The sequence below is a fragment of the Haliotis cracherodii genome, unplaced genomic scaffold (genome assembly GCF_022045235.1).
Source record: "Haliotis cracherodii isolate W230 unplaced genomic scaffold, xgHalCrac1.p SCAF_12, whole genome shotgun sequence".
In the NCBI taxonomy this organism is placed as follows: Eukaryota; Metazoa; Mollusca; class Gastropoda; order Lepetellida; family Haliotidae; genus Haliotis; species Haliotis cracherodii.
Genome location: NW_027266267.1, coordinates 6,178,802 through 6,206,385, shown reverse-complemented (window position 1 = coordinate 6,206,385; position 27,584 = coordinate 6,178,802). Strand labels below are relative to the sequence as shown.

General features: G+C 43.0%; 1 protein-coding gene and 1 pseudogene across 1 annotated transcript; one reads left to right on the top strand and one right to left on the bottom strand.

Annotated features, from left to right (window-relative positions):
* Positions 1 to 2,034: 2,034 nt before the first annotated feature.
* On the top strand, positions 2,035 to 10,399 carry LOC139457946 (salivary glue protein Sgs-3-like). The gene is made up of 4 exons (XM_071239288.1): positions 2,035 to 2,277; positions 7,484 to 7,577; positions 7,923 to 8,339; positions 10,224 to 10,399. The coding sequence occupies exons 1-4, from the start codon at positions 2,035 to 2,037 to the stop codon at positions 10,397 to 10,399; spliced, it is 930 nt and encodes a 309-aa protein (XP_071095389.1).
* A 4,673-nt stretch (positions 10,400 to 15,072) lies between these two features.
* The window catches only part of LOC139457473 (nephrin-like), a 36,050-nt pseudogene continuing 23,538 nt past the window's right edge, over positions 15,073 to 27,584 (bottom strand).

The following is a 27,584-nucleotide window of genomic DNA, read 5'->3' as shown; positions in this document are numbered from 1 at the left end:
TTAAAGGTCGGTCTCTTACTTATATCACTGGATATTCCTCTAGTATCATGTGTTTTTCCTTTGATGATTTTGTTTATTCCCCTTCTGTCTTTGGAAACTGTGTGGAGTTCCTCAATATTCGGGCGGTCAGGTAGCCTAGAGGTTAAAGTGTTCGCTCGTCACGCCGAAGACCCGGGTTCGATTCCCGACATGGGTACAATGTGTGAAGCCCATTTCTGGTGTCCCCCGCCGTGATATTGCTGGAATATTGCTAAAAGCGGCGTAAAACCATACTCACTCACTCACTCACTAGTATCATGTATCATGTGATCAAGCGGCAAAATCCCTTCCATATTCATAAGAAATATCTGTCAAATTCCTATACCATGAGCTCATGTTTGTGAATCACTATCAAATAGTAATGATACCAGGTGTTTGCAATAAGCTTAGCGTATCCTGCCCCACCCGTGGCACCCGTCACAAACACATGCAAAGTCACGTCAATTGTTCAACTGAAGAAAACACGGGAACATGGTGCAAGTCAAAAAAAGGAATTTGCATCGGAAATAATATTTGTCACGGATGCAAATTTTGAAATGTCCTCCACATGTCCACCATAGAACCTTTTAAAACTTAAATGAGGCCTTGAATGTAGCAACCTTGATCAAACATGAGTGAGTGAGTGAGTGAGTGTGTGTGTGTGTGTGTGGATGGGTTGGTGAGTGAGTGAGTTGGGTTTAACGCCGCTTTTAACAGTATTCCAGTTACAACACGGTGTGTCAGCTTAATATAGTTGGAAAGCCCCAAGTGATGCAGGTCTCAGACGTTTACCACTTCGGTGAAACCCACGAGCACGGGTATGGTGCTGACAAACATAGAAACATAATCGGGGCGAACCGGGATTCCAACCCACAATCATAGGTTTCTGGCGTTCCCATGGGACGCAACTCTGCATAGCGAATCGCGGCGCCTTAGACGACTGGGTCACCCGTTCCCCCTCACCCTGCAGTAGTTATAGACTTTCTGCGGGAAATCACAAAGTCTGATAAATAAAGTATCTTTGCATGTTTCAACGGTGCAATGTTACCCTAGACTGAACGATACTGTCTCGTTGTTTTCTCAAAAAGGCCAGGGCAACACACAGTTTGTCATGGCGTTTTCCCATACCTTCCATCACGTATAATTTAGTTTCACACTGAACAATTGTTGCTGCTCCAAACTAAAAATCACAACATTAAAATTAAAGTGTAACAGGGAACCGGTTTAACTTGGCTCTGTCTCTACATGTCACAAGATGTCGCAGCGCACATTGAAAAGGAAGCCAGACAGTCGCTTATATCGTTTCAAAAGGAGAGTTATCGGCCTTTAGGAAAAAAAACGAACGCATATTCTATTTGCTAAAGTACTCTGCGGGTGTCGATCCCTTACTTTCTTTATGTGTGACGGTCGTGTTATAGACTATGTTATTATTGTTATTGTAATCTAATGTAATCATAAGAAATAGGTTATGCCGAGCTATTGTGAAGAGTTCTCATTTGATGACACCAGTGTAGGGACCCTAGTCCTAGTTGTCTCAAAAAAATAAAAAAAATAAAAAAATAAAAGAATAAAAATAAAAAAGTAAAAAAATAAAAAAATAAAAAAATAGTTGTCTCTGTATCCAGCCTGATGTAATCACGTGGATATCAAACAGGTGATGTGACAGTTAACTTAAGGTATGTTGCATTATTACATTTAGTGCTTCTTGTGAAGTTCTGTCTCACGATCACGCACAGCCGAGCATGGTACAATTTGCAAATTGCAGCAGGTGCTCCACACTCGACTCTAACTGGAGGAGCTGTTAGTTTTTAACCAATAACCAAATCCGCTGCTAAAAATATATAACATTTTATTAAATCGATCAGGTTAGAATGCTATCGTTGCCCTGACAGATGTGAATCTCACGTTACCCTATCAGTGTCTGTGTATAGATCATTGCAATGTGGTGTTCTTAAAGAAGGCTGAAACATGACAAGCCCTATGAATGTGTTATTGGTGATTCTGTACATGCTGGTGATGGTAGCTCTAGGTAATGGACAGAACTCAGGACATGAGTCTGGAGTCTTCAAAACGTCTAGCGTCCCCCTTGTAAAGCTGTGTCATCGTCTGTGTTGGTACTACACCTACTGCAAGGCCTACACCTGGGTTAGAGGGACAGGTTCGTGTCAGCTCAGCAGCGACACCAGGATCACCTCACCTTACCCCTTCTCCGTCACTCAGCATCATGTGTACTCGGACGCTCGGGCACCCCGTGGACTGGTATGTGTTTCTCATTTAGCTCTGACCTCCCCGATTCCTCTGGTTTTATTCTTCGATATTGTAGTGTATAAATGCGCTGCACACGAATGCCATGTGGTTATTTTCGCTGAACATTTCCCTTGATGTTTGTCAATAAAGTAATGATAATAATAATAATGAAATTTTGAGACAATAATAGAATGTTCGGTATGTTGTATCAACGTGTTCCCAAATTCTACAAAAATGTTAGGTATTTACTGAGCTGAGAATGTTATTTATGTGGACCACATTATGAATGAAGTCCGTGTTTTTGAGGTCGTGTCGTGTCGGCAATGTTGCATGTGAAATGTTTTCTAAGTTGTTTGAAGTGATTGGTTTGAACATATTTTTAATTTCATAAACGAAATCTGTATTGGTAAACAAGCTTACATAAATACCGCGCCAGACAAAGCAGCTTGCAGTAGGTAACTTTACATAAACATGTTCCAGTTGATTATATAAGTGCAATACATGATCCTAATCTGTAGCAGTAAGCTTAAGCTAGTGGTGTTCGAGGAATGCAGTATCTAAATTTTAATATTTCATCCAAAATGTATTTAGATTATTATAGTGAGTGAGTATGGTTTTACGCCGCTTTTAGCACTATTCCAGCAATATCACGGCGGGGGACACAAGAAATGGGCTTCACACATTGTACCCATGTCGGGAATCGAACTCGGGTCTTCCATGTGACTAGCGAACGCTTTAACCACAATGCTACCCGACCGTCCCTTAGATTATTATAACTACTATTCACATCTTTTACTTTTTACAATAAAATCTGATTTTAGAATGTCCGTGGTGATTGCGTCACTGAATGAATAACTGCCGTATAAAATGCTTTTCAGGTTATATCAATGGAAGTAAAAATACACATTATTTCTAATATTTGCATAGTATCGGCATGTAACTAGAAAATGTAGAGCATCTTGGAACTGATCCAACACTTGCAATCTGATCTGATAAATGTCGATAAAATCTATGAGCGTTTAAGTCGATGCAGCCGAGCCAGATGCGACAATGAATAATTTGACAGAATCTAGAACCGAATTTGAAGTATACATAATTATTTGTAATGTTAGGGCCATTGATTAGAGTGCTAAATTTTCTTAATAAGCGTTAATAAAGTTATGGGGAAGGGCGTTCCACAGTCTAATCTTAGAAAGAAAAATGTTTGCATAGCTTTGGGTCCTACACTTGGGCTTACCTCCTAATTATCTCTAGAGTTGTTTTCTGGATGACCTGTATTTTAAACTCCTGAACACGGGACGTACCTTTTTGACAATATCATCGATATGCATTTCCCATGAACTGTCACTCTGAAGTGAGTGAGTGAGATGGGTTTAACGCCGCTTTTAACAGTATTCCAGTTATATCACGGCGTGTCAGCTTAATGTGGGAGGAAAGCCCGAAGTGATGCAGGTGTCAGAGGTTTACCACTTCGGTGAAACCCACGAGCACGGGTATGGTGCTGACAAACCTGGAAACATTATCGGGGCGAACCGGGATTCGAACCCACAATCATAGGTTTCTGGCGTGCCCAAGGGACGCAACTCTGCGCAGCGAATGGCGGCGCCTTAGATGACTGGGCCACCCGTGCCCCCGTCACTCTGAAGTGTCATACACAAATGCTTATGCCTTCATACGTAATAACGGCCTATTACCGGGATGGCTTTTCGGATGTATGATATGTTTGTTATGGTTGAATTCCCATAACTACTTTCGATTTGTTGGCCCAGTATAAAATTGTAACCACATCATTATAAATGCATGTGGTTACTGTAACTGGATCATCCGCGATGACATATATTGATGAATCTTCAGCAACAGGGAATATATTACTATTTATTACTCCAACAATATCATTAATATAAACGATAAATAACAGTGTTCCTAGCACAGATTCCTGCAGAATGGAACAGCAGTACGACGATCTTCACCCTGCAATTCTTACAACCCGTGTTCTACCTTTTCTCTAAAACGTTCCTGAATATGTGTTATGTCTGTGGACGAATGCCCATATCGTCGTAGTATCATTGTACCAGTCCGCCAAATACCAAGGACAAGAGAAACCCTCTGCTGTACCGGGATATAATATTGACATCATATGTATATAATATAAACTGACGTCCAAAAGAAACTTTACCAACTGAAAATATAAATTTCAGACAAAGTAAAATTTTTATTTCGATGAAGTCTATCTAAAACACATAACCTAAATACAACAATAGTGTATGCAGAAAATGTTAATCGTCTGTTACATGTTTGCGAGATAACACGCGAAAAAGTGAAAAACACGTGCACCACGGACAACTGCAAATGCACGTGTGGGTAAGGGTATAAAACGATTGCAAAGGGCAAGTCAGACATCCACAGTGATAAAAAAAAGCACAAAAGAAATGCCACGACTCACAGTCGAACAACGTAAACGAGCCTTGGGTATGGTACAGATGGGAGCCACCTAAGTTCATATTACACGAACCTTCGGTTGCTCCCGTGTTGCCGTTACCAACTTGATGCAACGTTACAGGCAGACAGGGCGGACCGCTGACAGGCCAAGAACAGGCAGACCCAGGGTGACCACGCCCCATGATGAAATCGCTTCCTGACAGTGACGTCATCGGCGACAAATGCCTTAGGTCACAGGGTTAGTCGACAGACAGTGGCCAGGAGACTCAGGGCTCATGGAATCAGGGCTTTTAGACCATACAGAGGACAGCTATTGACAGCACAACATCGTCGTCTGCGATTGAGATGGGCCCGGACTGTACGACGTTGGCAACGACGTGACTGGCAGAGGGTTGTCTTCATTGACGAAAGTCGATTCTGTATGTTTAGGGCTGATGGAAGACAACGTATTTACCGCCGAAGGGGTGAACGAACGGCGGCGTGTTGCGTGCAGGAGGTCGTACCATATGGTGGAGAGAGTGTCATGGTGTGGGGAGGGATCTGTGGGCAGGAGAGGACACCGCTGGTCATCGTTGACGGAAACTTGACAGGTCAGCGTTACATGGATAACATTATTCATCCAGTTGTCCTACCATTTCTCTAACAGCAGCCACATGGTTTCATTTATTAGCATGACAACGCTAGAGCCCATACAGCCAGAATTGTCACTAACTTCCTCGCATCCAACAACGTCAACGTCCTGCCGTGGCCTGCACGCTCACCCGACATGTCCCCATAGAACACCTCTGGGACTTGATGGATCGTCGTATTCGACAACGATCACACTTTCCAGCCAAACGGCAAGAACTGATCTTGGCCCCCCAAGAAGAGTGGCGTCAAATCCCACGTGACCTCATCAGGCGACTGACTTTTTCTGTGCGTCGAAGAGTTTTTGCTTGTATTGATGCATTTGGTGGTCACACACGCTACTAATGACTAACTTGTTATTGAACGTGAGCGATTGTTTATGTTCTCCGCCTATTGTCCATGATTCTGTAAGCTCGTGTTTTGTACCACACCCAACTTTGGGGGGCTCTGACGTAATTCTCGGTCGCGGTATGATTGTCATTTTCAGTGTTGATTATGTTGATATATTGATCTTCTCAATACACTTTACTTCATGCATGTATGTTTTGTTGTTTTTGAGCAAGAGTGATTTCAAACTCTGGTAAAGTTTTTTTGGGAAGTCAGTTTATATTGCCGTGTTCCAAACGGCGGGGTGCGGTCGGGTAGCCTAGTGGTTAAAGCGTTCGCTCGTCACGCCGAAGAACCGGGTTCGATTCCCGACATGGGTACAATGTGTGAAGCCCATTTCTGGTGTCCCCCGCCGTGTTATTACCATACTCACTCACTCACTCACTCACTGAACGGCAGACTCTCCTGTCGGGCTGATGAAAATGTTCTCCTTGTTGAGGAGCAAAATGGATTCAGAAAAGAGAGGCGCACCGTTGATTATATACAAAGTCGGACTAACATTGCTGAAATTGATTGACTTGAGCTTGGGGCTAATAGGTACTCGACATTCTTCTTGTACAAAGGACCCAGAACAGTGTTAGTTTTCAATGCTGGTTGACAACTATTCCCTGGAGGAATAGGAGTCTGGCATTGCAGTCATTTCAGAGTGCTTCATTCCACGAGAGAGCGCTTGAACTCAGTTATTGTATGTCCATGAAAGAAAAACATGAACAGCTCATTTATCGTTAGAGCTATACTAATTAATTGCTCAGACACTTTTTTTTTGTCTGTACATTTTTTGTCTGATGATGGTATGGTTGAGTGACAAGTCACTGACAACTACACGCTCGACGCCAGCTGCTCGGTTCACAAGCTCCAATGAATTACCTAATGGAAATTCAGTTGTGGATAAACTCGTTGAAGCTTTGTCCATGTCCATCACCAAATTACCTGATTGTTCAATTCGTTTCCAAAGTGCCCCGAAAGTCTATCTCCTTTGTTAAATGTATTGTAAACTATGGTTAAAACGAACTCAAAGGGACTGCTTATTTTAGTTCGTTATAACCGTAGTTCGTTATAAGCATATATACAGCAAATGGCCGGGACTAAAAAATAAATTCGTTATATCCGTCCGTTCGTTATAAGCGTGTTCGTTATAACCGTAGTTTACTGTATTCAATATTCGCGTAGTGAATGTAGTGAGTGAGTGAGTGAGTGAGTGAGTGAGTGAGTGAGTGAGTGAGTGAGGATGGTTTCTCGCCGGTTTTATCAATATTCCAGCGGGGGTCACCAGAAATAGGCTCCACACATTGTACCCATGTGGGGAAGAATCTAGCCCGGTTCTTTGGCGTGACAAGCTAACGCGTTAACCAACCGCTAGGCTACCCTACCGCTCCCAGGTTTAAGGAGATTTAAAGATAGATATATGCACTAGACAGAGGTTATATTGGCAATATATAAGAAGATGTAGGTACTGATGCAGCAAGAGAGTCGAAAATAAGGAACAATTAATTTGCATATCAACAAAACACCACCACACAGAAACCGTTGGGATACGTGGTCACATGCGCCACTGCAAACAAAAAAAATTGTTATCCTTAAAGTTATCACCAGATAATCATCACTCAGTAAAATTAAAAACTACGAATATGTCCAGTATTAAAAACGTCAAAGTGAAAAAGTAAGTATATCTTATAAGTATATTTTAATAGAGTTTTGTAAACTAAGCGGGCGTATTTATTTACTGATAATTATTGTACTGAAACTAAAGGCTTTTTCTTGTCAGAAGAGCGCCCATCCTTGTACACGTCGACCATGTGACGTTGTTGAGGTGTGTGTACCTGTAGCAGCAGCCAGCAGACACCTGTGTCTGCGCAGAGGTAAGGAAAACAGCAGTGGGTGTGGGTGTGGGTGTGGGTGTGGGTGTGGGTGTCGGTGTCGGTGTTTGTGTGGGCGTGGCGTGGCGTGGCGTGGCGTGGCGTGGCGTGGCGTGGCGTGGGTGTGGTTGTGGTTGTGGGCGTGGATGTTGTTGTGGGTGTTGGTGTGGGCGTGGCGTGGCGTGGCGTGGGCGTGGGTTCGGGCGGGGGCGTGCACGTGGCTTGGGGCGTGGCTATCGGCGTGGGCGTTGCTGTGGGCGTTTCATATCAGAAGGATTTTGTTTTGGGACTATATTGTTCAGCGATGCTCCAAAGTATTTAAAATGACGTTCCGTATTCTTGTCTTAGGTGCAGTACATGCGCAACACTTTGAATCCCTGGATGTCACATCTACCGCATCGACCACCACGACTCCTACCACGGCGGCATCTCCCACAAGTACTGCTCCAACTACGACAGAATCAACTGCCTCCGATACAACTACTGCTACAGCAACGACTACTACCGCATCACCTCGCACGACCACTGCCGCTACAACTACAACAGTCACGACTCCACCTACAACTGCACCAACTACTACAACTACAATGCCTTCGTTAACATCTACAGCAACTACAGCTGCGACAACTGATGCTACGACTACGACTGCTGCAATCACGACTACAGTAGCCACTACTACTACAGTTTATACAACTACAACGGAAATCACTACTGTGACTACAACATCAACGACTACAACGACACCTACTACTACTACAAACAAACGTATGTATTATTTCCAATGCTCTCTATATAAAGTGAATATATATGTTCGGGGGCACGGGTGGCCCAGTCGTCTAAGGCGCCGCAATTCGCTGTGCAGAGTTGCGTCCCTTTTGCACGCCAGGAACCTATGATTGTCGGCTCGAATCCCGATTCGCCCCGATTATGTTTCCAGGTTTGTCAGCACAATATCTGTGCTCGTGGGTTTCACCAAAGTCGTAAACGTCTAAGACCTGCATCACTTCGGGCTGTCGTCCCACATCAAGCTGACACGCCGTGATATGACTGGAATACTGTTAAAAGCGGCGTTTAACCCAACTCACTCACTCACTCATTCATTTACTCAATATTTAATAAATTGAATATATGTTGAATGCATCACATATCCCCCCCTTGTTTTGCCATTAACATACCTTTCTTAAAAGAATTGTCAGAAATTCCTTGACATTTGATTGGATAACCAAGCAACATTATGTTTTAGGCTACGCCCAATAACAGACGACTGTTTCCTGATTGGCTGATATTATGATGGGCGGGGCATGTGGTGCATTATTGCGCGGAACGATGTCACTGATTTCGTTGTGAAATAACCAGGCAGGGTAGATACCCGTGTTACAGAGGGGCGGTCGGTAGCCTAGTTGTTAAAGCGTTCGCTTGTCACGCCGAAGACCCGGGGTCGATTCCCGACATGGGTACAATGTGTGAAGCCTATCTCTCGGTGTCCTCCGCCGTGATATTGCTAAAATCGGCGTTTTACCATACTCAGTCAGACATGTTTCAGATTGGTGTGTATCTGATTGTCCACAACTTGTAGAGAACAATGTGTTTTAGATGCCTGTGTAGGTGACTGGGCAATACATGTAGAGAGCACTGTGCTTCAGATGCCTGTGTGGGTGACTGGGCAATACATGTAAAGAGCACTGTGCTTCAGATGCCTGTGTGAGTGACTGTACACTACATGTAGAGAACACTGTGTTTCAGATGCCTGTGTGAGTGACTGTACACTATATGTAGATAACACTGTGTTTCAGATGCCTGTGTGAGTGACTGTACACTACATGTAGAGAACACTGTGTTTCAGATGCCTGTGTGAGTGACTGTACACTACATGTAGAGAACACCGTGTTTCAGATACCCGTGTGAATGACTGTACACTTCATGTAGAGAACACTGTGTTTCAGATACCCGTGTGAGTGACTGTACACTTCATGTAGAGAACACTGTGTTTCAGATACCCGTGTGAATGACTGTACACTACATGTAGAGAACACTGTGTTTCAGATGCCTGTGTGAATGACTGTACACTACATGTAGAGAACACTGTGTTTCAGATGCCTGTGTGAGTGACTGTACACTACATGTAGAGAACACTGTGTTCAGATGCATGTGTGGTGCATTATTGCGCGGAACGATGTCACTGATTTCGTTGTGAAATAACCAGGCAGGGTAGATACTCGTGTTTCAGAGGGGCGGTCGGTAGCCTAGTTGTTAAAGCGTTCGCTTGTCACGCCGAAGACCCGGGCTCGATTCCCGACATGGGTACAATGTGTGAAGCCTATCTCTCGGTGTCCTCCGCCTTGATATTGCTGGAATATTGCTAAAAGCGGCGTTTTACCATACTCAGTCAGACATGTTTCAGATTGGTGTGTATCTGATTGTACACATTTTGTAGAGAACAATGTGTTTTAGATGCCTGTGTGGGTGACTACACTTCATGTAGAGAACACTGTGTTTCAGATACCCGTGTGAATGACTGTACACTACATGTAGAGAGCACTGTGTTTCAGATGCCTGTGTTAGTAACTATACACTACATGTAGAGAGCACTGTGTTTCAGATGCCTGTGTTAGTAACTATACACTACATGTAGAGAACATTGTGTTTCAGATGCCTGTGTGAGTGACTGTAAGGGCCTGACCGGGTATTACCACTCCTGTACGTCCTGCAGCAAGTACGTCATCTGCAGTATCAATGGTCTGTCGGAGTTGTCGTGTGGGCCAACAACAGAATTTGATGATATAAAAAAGATTTGCACTTTTGCACCCTCGGCAACATGCAACTAGATACTCCCAGTACACCACACTAACGGTCTATAGAAACCTTTACCAGGTTATACACCTAGTCGATACACTACATAGATACTGTTCCTCCCAGTACACCACACTAACGGCCTATAGAAATCTTTACCAGGTTATACACCTAGTCGATACACTACATAGATACTGTTCCTCCCAGTACACCACACTAACGGCCTATAGAAATCTTTACCAGGTTATACACCTAGTCGATACACTACATAGATAATGTTGCTCCCAGTACACCAAACTACAGGCCCACAGAAACCTTCACAAGGTTATACATCTAGTCGATACACTACATAGATACTGTTCCTCCCAGTGCACCACACTATCGGCCTGCTGAAATCTTTACCAGGTTATACACCTAGTTGATACACTACATATATACTGTTATTCCCAGTCCAAGTTCATCCACTACACATGGCATCTGGTACATCAGACCTACACTACACATGACATCTGGCACATGCGACCTACAAAACACATGGCATCTGACACATCAGACCTACACTACACATGGAATCTGGCACATTATGCTTACACTACACATGACATATGTCACATCAGACCTACACTACACATGACACCTGGCACATTAGACCTACACTACACATGATATCTGGCACATCAGACCTGCACTACACATGGCATCTGGCACATCAGACCTACACTACACATGGAATCTGGCACATTATGCTTACACTACACATGACATATGTCACATCAGACCTACACTACACATGACACCTGGCACATTAGACCTACACTACACATGATATCTGGCACATCATACCTGCACTACACATGACATCTGGCACATCAGACCTATACTACACATGCCATCTGGCACATCAGACCTACACCACACATGACATCTGGTACATCAGACCTACACTACACGTGACATCTGGTACATCAGACCTATACTACACATGCCATCTGGCACATCAGACCTACACCACACATGACATCTGGTACATCAGACCTGCACTACACATGACATCTGGCACATCAGACCTATACTACACATGCCATCTGGCACATCAGACCTACACTACACATGACATCTGGCACATCAGACCTATACTACACATGCCATCTGGCACATCAGACCTACACCACACATGACATCTGGCACATTAGACCTACACTACACATGATATCTGGCACATCAGGCCTGCACTACACATGGCATCTGGCACAACAGACCTACACTACACATGCAATCTGGCACATTATGCTTACACTACACATGACATATGTCACATCAGACCTACACTACACATGACACCTGGCACATTAGACCTACACTACACATGACATCTGGCACATCAGACCTACACTACGCATGATATCTGGCACATCAGACCCACACTACACATGACATCTGGCACATCTGACCTACACTACACATGACATATGTCACATCAGACCTACACTACACATGACACCTGGCACATTAGACCTACACTACACATGACATCTGGCACATCAGACCTACACTACGCATGATATCTGGCACATCAGACCCACACTACACATGACATCTGGCACATCTGACCTACACTACACATGACATCTGGCACATCAGACCTACACTACACATGACATCTGGCACATCAGACCTACACTACACATGACATCTGGCATATCAGAACTACACCACACATGACATCTGGCACATCAGACCTACACTGCACATGCCATCTGGCACATCAGACCTACACTACACATGACATCTGGCACATCAGACCCACACCACACATGACATCTGGCACATCAGACCTACACTACACATGACATCTGGCACATCAGACCTACACTACACATGCCATCTGGCACATCAGACCTACACTACACATGACATCTGGCACATCAGACCTACACTACACATGACATCTGGCATATCAGAACTACACTACACATGATATATGGCACATCAGACCTACAGTACACATGACATCTGGCACATCAGACCTACACTACACATGACATCTGACACATCAGACCTACACTACACATGATATCTGTGACATCAGACCTACACTACACATGACATCTGGCACATCAGACCTACAATACACATGACATCTGGCACATCAGACCTACACTACACATGACATCTGTCACATCAGACCTACACTACACTTGACATCTGGCACATCAGACCTACACTACACATGACATCTTGGACACAAGTCTTACTGACATAATAACTACACTTTTGCAGGTTTGATGTGGAAAACGTAAGTAGTGGTCGAACAGCGACATAATTTGTCATGAACCTACCCTGTTTACAAAAATGCCTCATTCTAAACTTGTCAACTGGTCCTAATCTGGATTTACTTTTGTTTCTTAATATTGTTTCCCGCTTTCTAACCGGCCATTTTTTTAACAGCATGCACACCACACGGGTGGCTCAGTCGTCTAAGGCGCCGCGATTCGCTGTGCAGAGTTGCGTCCCTTGGGCACGCCAGAAACCTATGATTGTGGGTTCGAATCCCGGTTCGCCCCGATTATGTTTCTAGGTTTGTCAGCACCGTACCCGTGCTCGTGGGTTTCACCGAAGTGGTAAACGTCTGAGACCTGCATCACCCCCTCTGTCAACTTCTCCCTGGTGCCACCGACCCCCTCTACCTTTCTCCCTGGTGCCACCGACCCCCTCTGTCAACTTCTCCCTGGTGCCACCGACCCCCTCTGCCAACTCCTCCCTAGTGCCACCGACCCCCTCTGTCAACTTCTCCCTGATGCCACCGACCCCCTCTGTCAACTTCTCCCTGGTGCCACCGACCCCCTCTGTCAACTTCTCCCTGGTGCCACCGACCCCCTCTGTCAACTTCTCCCTGGTGCCACCGACCCCCTCTGTCAACTTCTCCCTAGTGCCACCGACCCCCTCTGTCAACTCCTCCCTGGTGCCACCGACCCCCGCTGTCAACCTCTCCCTGGTGCCACCGACCCCCTCTACCTATCTCCCTGATGGCGCCTGTTGCCCTCAGAAAATGGATAAAAGACCAAAGTCATCCCGATTGTGTTTTACCGTTTGATGGTTGATAACTAATGAAACAAACAAGGAATAGTTATTCGATGGGGATGTATTTACTACGGGTATCATAGGCGATATTACATGCATCATATCAATGAGTATCCCACAACAGGTGACGTCATCATGACGTCACATGTAACATCCTCACGACGTCACAAGTAACATCCTCACGACGTCACAAGTAACATCCTCACGAAGTCACAAGTAACATCCTCACTACGTTTCAAGTAACATCCACACGACGTCACAAGTAACATGCTCACGACGCCTCAAGTAACATCCTCACGGCGTCACAAGTAACATCCTCACGACGTCTCAAGTAACATCCTCACGACGTCTCAAGTAACATCCTCACGAGGTCACAAGTAACATCCTCACGACGTCTCAAGTAACATCCTCACGACGTCACAAGTAGCATCCTCACGACGTCACAAGTAACATCCTCACGACGTCTCAAGTAACATCCTCACGACGTCACAAGTAACATCCTCGCGACGTCTCAAGTAACATCCTCACGACGTCACAAGTAACATCCTCACGACGTCTCAAGTAACATCCTCACGAGGTCACAAGTAACATCCTCACGACGTCTCAAGTAACATCCTCACGACGTCACAAGTAGCATCCTCACGACGTCACAAGTAACATCCTCACGACGTCTCAAGTAACATCCTCACGACGTCACAAGTAACATCCTCACGACGTCACAAGTAACATCCTCACGACGTCACAAGTAACATATGAAGCTGCAATATCACAGTAGACAGTCATGAACAGAGTGAAGCAGACATTTTCGAGTGATACTTCGTTTACCAGGCGTTAAGTTGACTGAAAGTGGTTGTTTCGGTGATGTACTACTGTGTCTTATAATGAATTCTCCTCTAACATGATATTATATACAGACAAAGTACAACGATCAACTATTTCTTAAAATAAGGATGACATGAATAAAAAAAACATGTATCACTGCAAGAAAACAGTAACATAAACAAACAATGAAATTTAAAGGAGCAGCTATTGTTACATGAAAGCTATATTTGAAATACGAAAAATACCGTCTGCGATTCTCACAAACTTCAACGGCATTCAGCAACCACAAATAATATCTTTGGCAAGTAACGGGACTTCCCAATTCAGGTGGGGCAGTTGGGTAGCCTAGTGGTTAAAGCGTTCGCTCGTCACGCCGAAGACCCGGGTTCGATTCCCGACATGGGTGCAATGTGTGAAGCCCATTTCTGGTGTCCCCCGCCGTGATATTGCTGGAACATAGCTAAAAGTGGCATAAAACCATACTCACTCACTCACTCACTCACAATTCAGGTACTTTGACAAAACACCGTCAACAGCAATGTAAACCATCTTGATTAACACAAGTTCACAACTGAGATATTTGAGCGAAAGAGAACATGTGGGTTGTACAGACACTGAAGTGAATGCTGGAAGACAGGAGTGAGTGAGTGAATATGGTTTTACGCCGCTTTTAGCAATATTCCAGCAATATCAAGGCGGGGGACACCAGAAATGGGCTTCATACATTGTACCCATGTCGGGAATCGAGCCCGGGTCTTCGGCGTGACGAGCGAACGCTTTAACCACTAGGCTACCCGAACGCCCCTGGAAGACAAGACCTAAAACACAAGCAGCCATCAGCTGACAGATGAATCACCTCTGCATCAGATGAAACACCTCTGCATCATCTTTTGGTCTGCAGATAAAAAGTCTTCAAAAAGATATCAAGTGTTCGCCTGTTCCTGAGGAACAGGCAATGTAAGCACACGGTACAACATGGGACGAATGAGAACAGGTCTTGTTAAACCCATGTATTGATGTACCCTATTTTGAATATTGATACGAATAGGAAGTGTTGAATGTATAAAATGTTATATCCATATCAACATCTACAAGTTGCCAATAATACTTCTATTATTTTAGAAATAGATTTTTAGAGACTACAGTGAACAATGATATAAGTCCTCCTATGGTCTTGGTGGCTGATAGACTAAAGCAACCCTTCCTTATATTACCTCCAAAGCCAAATAGACCGAGGATTGTTTGGTTCTCAAGTGAACACGTAACATTAACATTTATTTTACAACAATGTTTAATGGTTATTAGAATTAAATTGAAATGTAAACATTTTAACCCAGCAGTGTTAGCATAGCTTTAATAATTGTATAAACTAACCACTTTATATTACTGTGACACTTAAACATGAACCGTGTCTGTCTCTGTTCCCTGATTATATACCAGCTGCAGCCTCTTCATCTTCATCCTCCCTCTTAAGGAAGCACTGTTGTTGGTTTGTAATAGTTTGCGTCTAATCCATCTCGTGGCCGTCAGCAGTTTTCATAGATATTCCCATCTGAAAGAGATAAATGTCAGTGTACTGCTGTACTGCTTCAGTTTGTGGCGTTCGTGACCAACTCGTGTTATTCCGGAACAAGTCGAATAGCGACTCTCTCGTGGCCATTTTTTGCGACCGGGTTCCGTCTTAGCGCAAACGGGCATACCTAAAACCATTGTCAAGTCGTTGCGTAATGGTTTATATATATTTCCCCATATATTATATAATTTCAAATGCAATTTAAAACACATCAGGACAAGCGAAATTATACAGTATGATAAAACACATTTAGCTGTGTCTTGAATATTTTTTAGATGCAAGATCTATGTAAATCAAAAATTATGTCTGAGGGATTCTTTGACGAAGAAATTTAAATCATACGCGCATTCTGATTGGTTTGTCGAGTCTTCTTGTGGGTTACGGAAAGGGGCGAGTGGTGACGAATGAGTTTGTGGCTTTCAGCATAGATGTCTCGGGATTATAAAAAGTGTTTTTGGAAATATAATGTCACTGTTTCTAAATAGACATATTTTTCATGACATCCAGCGTGCCAAGTGAACATGGTATTCATAGTGAATGTTTTCGTAGTAGCTAGTAGCTAGTGAACGAATCATTTAAATAACTTCCGTTTCTTTATTTATCAAAGTAGACATATTCTATGAATAACATCTTGTTTTGCTTGACATGAGTATAACGTCGCTATGATATTATAATGAAGTAGCTTTATCCATGAATTGTGTCAACTGCGTCATCCTACACCTTGGTTCATTTCAGCTCAACGATACTGAAGCGAGATAAACAAGTTACCTAAGGTCTGTTCCGATTGATTTCGCGGAGGGATACATGAGCGGGCTACATGGAAAATAGTTCCCCGCTACATAACCAATCAGAAGCTAGTATTTTAATGTACGGTGAGACAAAAGACTTTAAACGATAATATTTCACGTTACCGCTTGACGCTCGGCATTGATTGGATAAAACAAGGACAAGTGGACTCGGAGTCAGTATTCTGGGTTTGAGCCGAGTATCTATGTTAACTGTGGCATGGTATCTCATTGGGCTCGCGCTGTAAAACAGCAAGTCTGTACCAGTGAAAGCACGTACATGCACGTCGATATGTACACGAAATCAAATAATCTTGAACCCCATTTCACCTCACCTCAAGTGTTGGATGCTTCAGTCTCAGTGTTTTATGAAGGATACAGCCAAATAATATTCAACAAGTCCGAGGGACGATGCTTAATAAATACAGATAACGGCCCTCCAGATCATCCGTCTTGGTAGCTTACTGTGTTGATAACTGGTTATTGTACAGGGAGTACACACGTACCGTTATGCTTCTTTCCTTTGCGTCCATGCTTTGCTTTGGTTTTAACTGCTGGCCTTACATTTTGATAAATCCGTTCTTGGGGAGTTGCTGTGAAGTGAATGATGATAAAATGAATAATGATGATAAAGTGAATAATGATGATGAAGTGAATAATGATGATAAAATGAATAATGATGATAAAGTGATCAATGATGATAGAGTGAATAATAATGATAAAGTGAAAGATGATGATAAAGTGATCAATGATGATAAAGTGAAAGATGATGATAAAGTGATCAATGATGATAAAGTGAAAGATGATGATAAAGTGATCAATGATGATAAAGTGAAAGATGATGATAAAGTGATCAATGATGATAAAGTGAATAATCATGATAAAGTGAATAATCATGATCAAGTGAATAATGATGATAAAGTGAATAAGGATGATGAAGTGAATAATGACGATAAAGTGAATAATGACGATAAAGTGAATAATGACGATAAAGTGAATAATGACGATAAAGTGAATAAGGATGATGAAGTGAATAATGAAGATAAAGTGAATAATGACGATAAAGTGAATAAGGATGATGAAGTGAATAATGACGATAAAGTAAATAATGACGATAAAGTGAATAAGGATGATGAAGTGAATAATGACGATAAAGTGAATAATGATGATAAAGTGAATTAGGATGATGAAGTGAATAAGGATGATAAAGTGAATAATGATGATAAAGTGAATAAGGATGACGAAGTGAATAATGATGATAAATTGAATAAGGATGATAAAGTGAATAAGGATGATGAAGTGAATAATGATGATAAAGTGAATAATGACGATACAATGAATAATGATGATAAAGTGAATAAGGATGATAAAGTGAATAAGGATGATAAAGTGAATAAGGATGATGAAGTGAATAATGATGATAAAGTGAATAAGGATGACGAAGTGAATAATGATGATAAAGTGAATAATGATGATAAAGTGAATAAGGATGATGAAGTGAATAATGATGATAAAGTGAATAATGATAAAGTGAAATATGATAAAGTGAAAGATGATCATACAGTGAGCTTCACAAACAAATACATTTTGATAAATCCCTTCTTGAGAAATGATGTAAAGTAAATTATGGTGTGGTTCTGTATGAGCTGTTGTCATATTCTATACACGAAACTCAAAACAGCGACTGTTTGTTGGATATGTGATAGCCACAGAGGATTATTCTAATATTACCAACGGGAAGATAGAAGCGGCACCAGATTCTCACCATCCAGAGTGGGTTCTCCTACGTTTTTGTTCGACAGAAACATGTCTACTCACGTAATCTCAGCCACGAGATTGATTAGACGACAAACTATTACAAACCAAGAATAGTGCTTCCTTATGAGAGAGAAATAGGGATGGAGCGACTGGTATATTAGTAGGGAACAAAGACAGGCCTGGTTCATACTGATATGGATCTTCCCGTGGCAAGACTGTTAACCGACTATAAAAGTCCAGTTTCAACTCTTGCCGAGACCGCCTCCGTGGTCTAGTGGTGCCTGGAGAGCGGAAGGTCCGGGGTTCGATCCCCGACAGCGTCATACAAAAAGACGTTAAAAGATGGTACTTGTTGTAACCCTGTCTGGCGCTCGGCATTGAGGGGCTAAAACAAGGACTGGTCGGCTCGAAGTCAGTATACTGTGTCTGAGTAGGGTATTCATGTTAAACTGCGGCATGGTATCTCAGTGAGCTAGCACTATAAATCGGCATCAGTTCGGACTGGTACAAGCAGCCATACAAACACACACGCACATGCACGTCGCTATATAAGTGCAATAATCTTGGACGCGACGTTAAACCCCATTTCACCCCACCTCTTGCCGAACTAGGCTGGAATTCCAGAGTTTTATTTTGGCTAGACTAACGATTCTATGCATAGTCCAATCAAAACCGCGTAACGAACTAGACATCCGGTTCGTAAACAACATGGATTTCAACGTGCAGATTTTGGTCGACTGCTGGATTTGCAAAGCATGTGTATCGTCAACTGGGCGTCGACAGATATTTTGCAATCTTTTCATGTTTTTATAATCAAGGTGCGCAAGTGATTTGATGCACCTCGCGGGGTAGGGCCCGTTTTGTTACAATATAGACCTTGATTATCGATCAGATCGTCTTGACTGGGCGCCGCCATTTTGTTTGAAGCAAATGCATGTGACATGAGAGCTGTAAACTGATTGGTCAAAATGAGGCACACAGAAGGGACATAACTCGTAATAACCACTGCTGGCGCTACGATTGAGTCTAGAAATTCCAGGATAGGTCGGCAAGGGTGGAAACTGGACTTTTATTGTCAGTTAACGTCTTTTGCCTTCGGAAAATGTGAAAACACATGAGTGAGTGAGTTAAACGTTAACGTCACATGGGCAGTATTTCAGTGATGTAATGACGAAAACACATACAACCGCCAACTTCGACGGGAGATAAGATTTTGGGTGAGTGAATTTAGTTTAACGTCGCTTAGAACAATGCTGCTGGTCTCAGACGCTTACCAGCTTGATGGCCAGCCTACAATCGTTATCTGGGCCGGTATTTGAGCGCATAATTATATATTTTGGGCGCGTCTACGGAGCGCACCCTGCAGCGGGGAAATGCAGCTGTGCCAGTATAGTTCGGTTCAGATCGAGTGGTAATCAAGGTCTATACATAGCCGTTTTCTTATCACATTTTGTTTGTTGTTTATCCTGCACTCAGCAATATTCCAGCTATAGGACGGAGGTTTGTAAATCGAGCATGGATCTGATAATCCAGTGATTGACATCATCAGCATGAGGATACGATGATATGCATCAACCAAGTCAGCGAGCCTGACTATCCGATCCCGTTAGTCGCCTCTCACGTCAAGCCTGGGTGCCTGAAGACCAAATGTAAACCCGGATCTCCAGGGGGTTCTTGTCACACAGTCTCTTACCCTAACATTTACTCCAAACACAGTAACAGTAACCCAAACTGACAGTACACCAAACTGACAGTAAACCAAACTGACAGTAAACCAAACTGACAGTAAACCAAACTGAGAGTAAACCAGACTGACAGTAAACCAAACTAACAGCAAACCAAACTAACAGTAAACCAAACTAACAGTAAACCAAACTGACAGTAAACCAAAGTGACAGTAAACCAAACTAACAGTAAACCAAACTAACAGTAAACCAAACTGACAGTAAACCAAACTGAGAGTAAACCAAACTGAGAGTAAACCAAACTAACAGCAAACCAAACTGACAGTAAACCAAACTGACAGTAAACCAAACTGAGAGTAAACCAGACTGACAGTAAACCAAACTAACAGCAAACCAAACTAACAGTAAACCAAACTAACAGTAAACCAAACTGACAGTAAACCAAAGTGACAGTAAACCAAACTAACAGTAAACCAAACTAACAGTAAACCAAACTGACAGTAAACCAAACTGACAGTATACCAAACTGACGGTACACCAAACTAACAGTAAACCAAACTGACAGTAAACCAAACTGACAGTAAACCAAACTGAGAGTAATCCAAACTGAGAGTAATCCAAACTGACAGTAAACCAAACTGACAGTAAACCAAACTGACAGTAAACCAAACTAACAGTAAACAAAATTAACAGTAAACCAAACTGACAGTAAACCAAACTAACAGTAAACCAAACTGAGAGTACACCAAACTAACAGTAAACCAAACTAACAGTAAACCAAACTGACAGTAAACCAAAATGACAGTAAACCAAATTAACAGTAAACCAAACTGACAGTAAACCAAACTAACAGTAAACCAAACTGACAGTAAATCAAACTGACAGTAAATCAAACTGACAGTAAACCAAACTGACAATAAACCAAACTGACAGTAAACCAAACTGACAGTAAACCAAACTAACAGTAAACCAAACTGACAGTAAACCAAACTGACAGTAAATCAAATTAACAGTAAACCAAACTGACAGTAAATCAAACTGATAGTAAATCAAACTAACAGTAAACCAAACTGACAGTAAACCAAACTGACAGTAAAGCAAACTGACAGTACACCAAACTAACAGTAAACCAAACTAACAGTAAACCAAACTAACAGTAAATTAAACTATCAGTAAACCAAACTGGCATACCGGGGCTGTTCTGGTACATGATGGTGTCATAAGCGGCCGGGACAGTCCCGGGGCGATTTGTAAGTCCGGTATAATGATTCTCAGGCGCTTCACCTGAAAACACACGTTATTTGACGAGTGCGCGAGCGCAATTGTAGGTCACAATAACATTAAATTGGTAGCATAAAATAACATATCTGCGTATTTCTTAAAGGAAAACAAATGTCAAAGATTCAAACCATAAACTTAATCATATACAATTTACTCGTTGCTTGACATTATTTTTATTCGTATTAATCAAATCTATCGTGTTCATGTAATACTGAATGTGGATTTAACATCGACATTTTTACATATTTTCGCAAAAAACTAGACATTGTTACCTCTATCATCCGACGAACTTGTTTCTTCATTCCTGGAAGAAGATGAGATAAATTAATCAATCATTATATCATGCCCCTTGGCACTTGCACGTTGTTGTTATTTAGATTCCGCTTATTTTATTAATTTAGTCATGCTAGAAATATGTTTGTTTGTTTGTTTGTTTGTTTAACGCCCGACTCAGCAGTATTCCAGCTGAATGGGGGCGGTCTGTGAAACAAATCGTGTCTGGACAATCTAGTGATTGACATCATGAGCATCGATTGGGATATGACGAAATGCATCACACAAGTAAGCGAGACATACCACCCGATCCCGTTAGTCGCCTTTTAAGACAAGCTTGAAAAACACACACAACCATTGGAACATTAGGATCCGTAACATGTATATTTGTTATTTTAAGTGGGCCGATAAATACACTTGTCCTGCTGCATCCTTTGAAGGAGTGAACGTACCTTGGGGAGTTCGCCTTTATTGGGAGTAAACATACCTTGGGGAGTTCGCCTTTAAGGGGAGTGAACATACCTTCGTGAGTTCGCCTTCATGGGAGTGAACATACCTTGGGGAGTTCGCCTTATGGGGAGTGAACATGCTTTGGTGGGTTCGCCTTTATGGGCAGTGAACATACCTTGGTGAGTTCGCCTTTATAGGCAATGGACGTGCTGCAAGACAATTTGGAAAACTTTAGTATGAGTGGAAGATATTCCTTGACAATGACGCTGTACCAAAAAGCTATCTACAGTGACGCCTCGTCAGTCTGGACGATTAGTCTTGGAAACGTCTACATGTAAGATCACTATATACCGATTCCTCGTGTATCTTGACCCTTGCCAATCCGGACTCACTCGTGTATTTTGACCCTTGCCAATCCGGACTTACTCGTGTATCTTGACCCTTGCCAATCCGGACTTACTCGTGTATCTTGACCCTTGCCAATTCGGACTTCAGTGGGAACAGTTCCTTTAACAGCTGGGATATTGGGATGCGTGTTTTTTTCAAATTTATATTCTGTTCCCGAGGATGTTGGAAACAAACGACATGTCTTGGGGGTTTCACAGACAATCCTTCACTGGGTGTTCAAAAATGTATTGCGTGTCCACGATACATAATTTGCCTCCACCGGATGTTTGTGTCACAAGTTCCCAGCGACAGAAACGGACGTCAGTAAAGATTTGTTTGTTTGTTGTTTAATGCCGAACTGAAAGAACGTCTTCTATTGTTAGATTCACATTGACGAGGCAGGCAAGATATCAGAATACACACGAAAACCTGTTATGAGTCTTGGTTGGTTGGTTTGTTGTTTTACGCTGCACTCAACAATATTCCAGCTATATGACGGCGGACTGTAAATAATCGAGTCTGGCCCACACAATCTAGGGATTGATATCATGATCATCGATCCACGCAAATGGAATCAATGACATGCATCACCCGATCCCGTTAGTCGCCTCTTACGACAAGCATCTATCTACACGCTGACGTACCTATGACACTACATAATAATGACCTATTTCCTTGTATAGTCTTCTTCCATGTCCTCCTTAAACGCGAAACTCGACGTTGTCTGTAAGCATTCCGCTCTCCTACTGCTACAATATACGTATCTTACTTACGAACTATAATCAACCTAAAGTCGAAACCAGAAACATCAAGAATTGTTTGACTTTCTTGCCAAAGACAAATGTGTAAGCTTTGAAGCACTGAGCAACAAAAACATATTTTGTCTCAAACAGAAATCCCAGCACCAAACACACACACATTACATAGGTGATCCCTAATATATTCGACTCAAAATCTACGACGCAACACTTACAGATTCGGGGCGTTCGGGTAGCCAAGTGGTTAAAGCGTTCGCTCGTCACATGGAAGACCCGGGTTCGAGTCCCGACATGGGTACAACGTGTGAAGCCCATTTCTGGTGTCCCCCGCCGTGAAATTGTTCGGATATCAACCTCACTCACTCACTCACTCACTCACTCACTTACAGATTCCTGGAATATGGGCACGGAACTTGAACACCAGCAGTGGAACCGCCACGAGCAAGACCAAGCCTACACACGCTGCAATACCGATCCCTACGCCCGTCCCAAGGGCTGCAGAACTCCAAGCATCTGGCAAAGCAAAAATCGAAACCAGAAACATCACAACTCCCACGTGTATGTGTCACGCATTATCGAAAAGGTTTAAACAGGTCACCCAAAACGTCTTGAATATCTGAAGCGTACGGGGTTCAGTTAACTTTTAAATCACTGATTTATGTTTTAACGCAACAATTCATAAAAATGAAACCCAAGAATTTAAACTCTGCCTGTAAATTTGTGTGAGAAAGTTAAAGTGAAATGAGATCAACTGTCAATACATTTCAGAATTTGCTGTCAAAACCGCATTATTTATTTTGAAGAGCTGTTAAATAACAATGCATGCATGTATGTATATTGACACTTACCCTTCGTCCTCTGAAACACTTCATGGGTTTCTGGACCAAGAAAGTTGCTCCCTCGATTATTCCGCGACTGCACTTTAAAGGCGTACTCCGTGTCAGGCTCCAGACCGACCACCCTCTTGTGGGTGAAGGGTCCAGTCCCCTGGGGTACGGCCTCGCTGGTCCAGTCACCCCCGGGCATCACGCGGTACTTGAGGATGAAGTTCTGGATGAAAGTACCACCAGGGAAGTTGGGTTTCCATTTTAACCACACCGACTCGCTGGAGGAGTTGATGGCAGAAAACTCCAAAGGTACCAGTGGGGGTCCTGGGAGAGGAAAACACAATTGTGAGACTGCAGAGGGCTTACTCTCGTCGTGAGTTCCTACTTCATCTCTGGACACCTGTATCAGATGCATGTCTAAACAGCCAGCGATTGAGGATAGTGATTGTTTGTTTGTTTGTTTTTTAACGCCGAACTCAGCAATATTCCAGCTATATGACGGCGGTTTGTAAATAAAAGTCTGCACCAGACAATCCAGTGAGTGACATCATGAGCATCGAACTACGCAATTTGGATACGATGGCATGCATCAACCAAGTCAGCGAGCCTGACCACCCGATCCCGTTAGTCCCCTCTGAGGACAAGCATAGTCGCCTTTTACGGCAAGCATGGGTTGCTGAAGACCTTTTCTAACCCGGATTGTCTCGGATCAGAAAAGTGATTAAGTGCTGAGTTTTTTAGCCTCTTAGCAATATTACAGGTATATCGCGGAGGGAAACCAGAAATCGGCTTCACAATGTACCATGCATGGAGGCAATCGAACCAGAGGTTTCAGCGTGACAAGCTGCACCACTAGGCTGTCACATCGCCTATTGGGAATAACATAGTTATGATGTGTGACGTCGGTGGTTGTACTATTTGCTCCTGCTATCGACCTTCCCTATTTGTCAAGATTCAGTATTTCACAGGCGAGGGTCTTGTGTTTAACCAAAAGAAACAAACACTTCTGTAACTCTGTAACTTAATTCACATGTCCTTTTAATGGGATAGCGTGATATACCATATATTCCAGAAGTGGCACATTGCACTCGGGGAAGGACACGTCGATTGTGATTGAATATCAACGGTATATACGGTCAAGAAACAGCTATTCCACTTTAAGGTGAGGTTAAATGGGGTTTAACGTCGCGTCCAAGATTATTGCACTTATGCTTGAACTAGACCGGACTAATGCCGATTTATAGTGCTAGCTCAGTGAAATACCATGTGCAGTTTAACATGAAAACCCCACTCAGACACAGAATACTGACTCCGAGCCGACCAGTCCTTGTTTTAGCCCCTTAATGCCGAGCGCCAGACAGGGTAACAACAAATACCATCTTTTAAAGTTTTTTTGTATGACACGGCTGGGGATCGAACCCCGGACCTTCCGCTCTCCGGGCGGACGCTCTACCACTAGACCACGGAGGCGGTCTCCTCTTTAAGGGATATGTGCACTATATAACAGGTTTTTTTTCATCATTTGTTAATAAATGGATAATTCCAGAGAGTCTCGAACCCATTGCTAAGTCATCACAGTGACGTTAACATTATGACCATAGTACCTGATGCATGTAGGCTCAAAGAGCTGTTTCTGCAGTCAATAGAGTTGCATGCTGTGATTGTATAACTCCCCAGCTGACTCGGCTGGACGTTTGTCAGTGGAATCAGGACCTGGTACCCCTTGTCCATTACATGATGTCCATACACAGTCATCGTCACATTGATAGAGGTAACTGCAGGAGTAGGGTAGCTCTGTGTTTGGTTACCATGGTACCAGGTGATTTCTGGAAAGCTGGGCTTGCTGACCAGGGTCCATGACAATGTGACACTGGCACCGATTGCCAGAGTGCGGGGTGAAGAAGACAGAAAATCCGGCGCCGCTGAAATTAGTAGCATAGTGAGTGAGTGAGGTTTTACGCCGCTTTGAACAATATCATTTCGTATTAATTAATTTCGTATGCGCTGTAATTATCTAAGACACCTGCAGTCACACTCCAAGTCTCTCACGATTATTTTGTCACCCAAAAATTAAGATACAACTGGTAGAACGATACGTATCATATCGTGATGTATATATCGGAATACGTATCATATCGTGACGTATGTATACCGATACGTATCACATCGTGACGTATATATCGCGATCCGCATCATATCGTGACGTATATATCGCGATACGTATCATATCGTGACGTATATATCGTGATACGTATCATATCGTGACTTATATATCGTGATATGTATCATATCGTGACTTATATATCGTGATATGTATCGCATCGTGACCTATATTGAGCGATATGTATATCATCGTGACCAATATATCGTGATACCCATCACACCATGACCAATATATTGTGATACGTATCGTATTGAGAACCATTTATTGTGATACGCATCGCACCGTGACCCATATATCGCGATACGTATTGTGACCCATATATTGTGATACGTATCGTATCGTGACACATGTATCGTAATACGTATCGTATCGCGACATATATCGTGATAGGTGACTATACATCGTGATACGCAACGTATCGTGACCTCGCTTTATCGTTTCACCCCTGAAAACAGAGTGAGGAAACTAGGACATACCGTTGACTGTGACGGTAACACGTTTCGTCTGGGTAGAAGTTATGCCGTTGTACACTGAACATTCGTACTCCCCCGTGTCTGTGTATGTGACGCCCACTCTCTGTAGCGTGTACGTTGGTCCAGCCTGAGTACCCCTGTCGCTTTTGACCAGCGTGTTCCCCCAGTACTGCTTGTAGTCAGAGAAGTTGTAGGCGGCGGGCTGGCCTGAGGCCTTGCATACCAGGGTGAGGGTCTGTCCCTCAGTCAGCGTCGCTCCTGACATTGTTATGTCTGGGGGGTCTGAAAGACGAAGGAAGCAGTCTTTTAGTACATGACATCACCTGTCGAGCAGTGTGTTGGGTTTAACGCCACTTTTAACAGTATTCCAGTTATATCACGGCGTGTCAGCTTAATGTGGGAGGAAAGCCCGAAGTGATGCAGGTCTCAGACGTTTATCATTTTGGTGAAACCCACGACCACGGGTATGATGCTGACAAACCTAAAAACATTTTCGGGGCGAACCGGGATTCTAACCCACAAACATAGGTTTCTGGTGTGCCCAAGGGACGCAACTCTGCATAGCGAATTGCGGCCCCTGAGACGAGTGAGGCCCCCTTGCCCCCCGTCGAGACAAAATAATGTGATTCGGTACCAACCGTGTAATGCTCTGGCGCAGGAACACCACATTCCTTCCATAACCCTGACCATATCCAGTGGTCGGGGAAAAACGTTTGTTCCTTGGATTTTTGGGAAGCGAATATTGCTTTCAAAAACATCTCAGCACTCGCATATTACGAATAACCAAGCAGGGGAGATAACTCAGTACATTTTCCTCGGGTTCCTCTTGGATAAGCATGTTAATTACGAGACGTTCAGGATACCATATTACATTTTTTTTTATAAGCATGGAAATCACGAGAC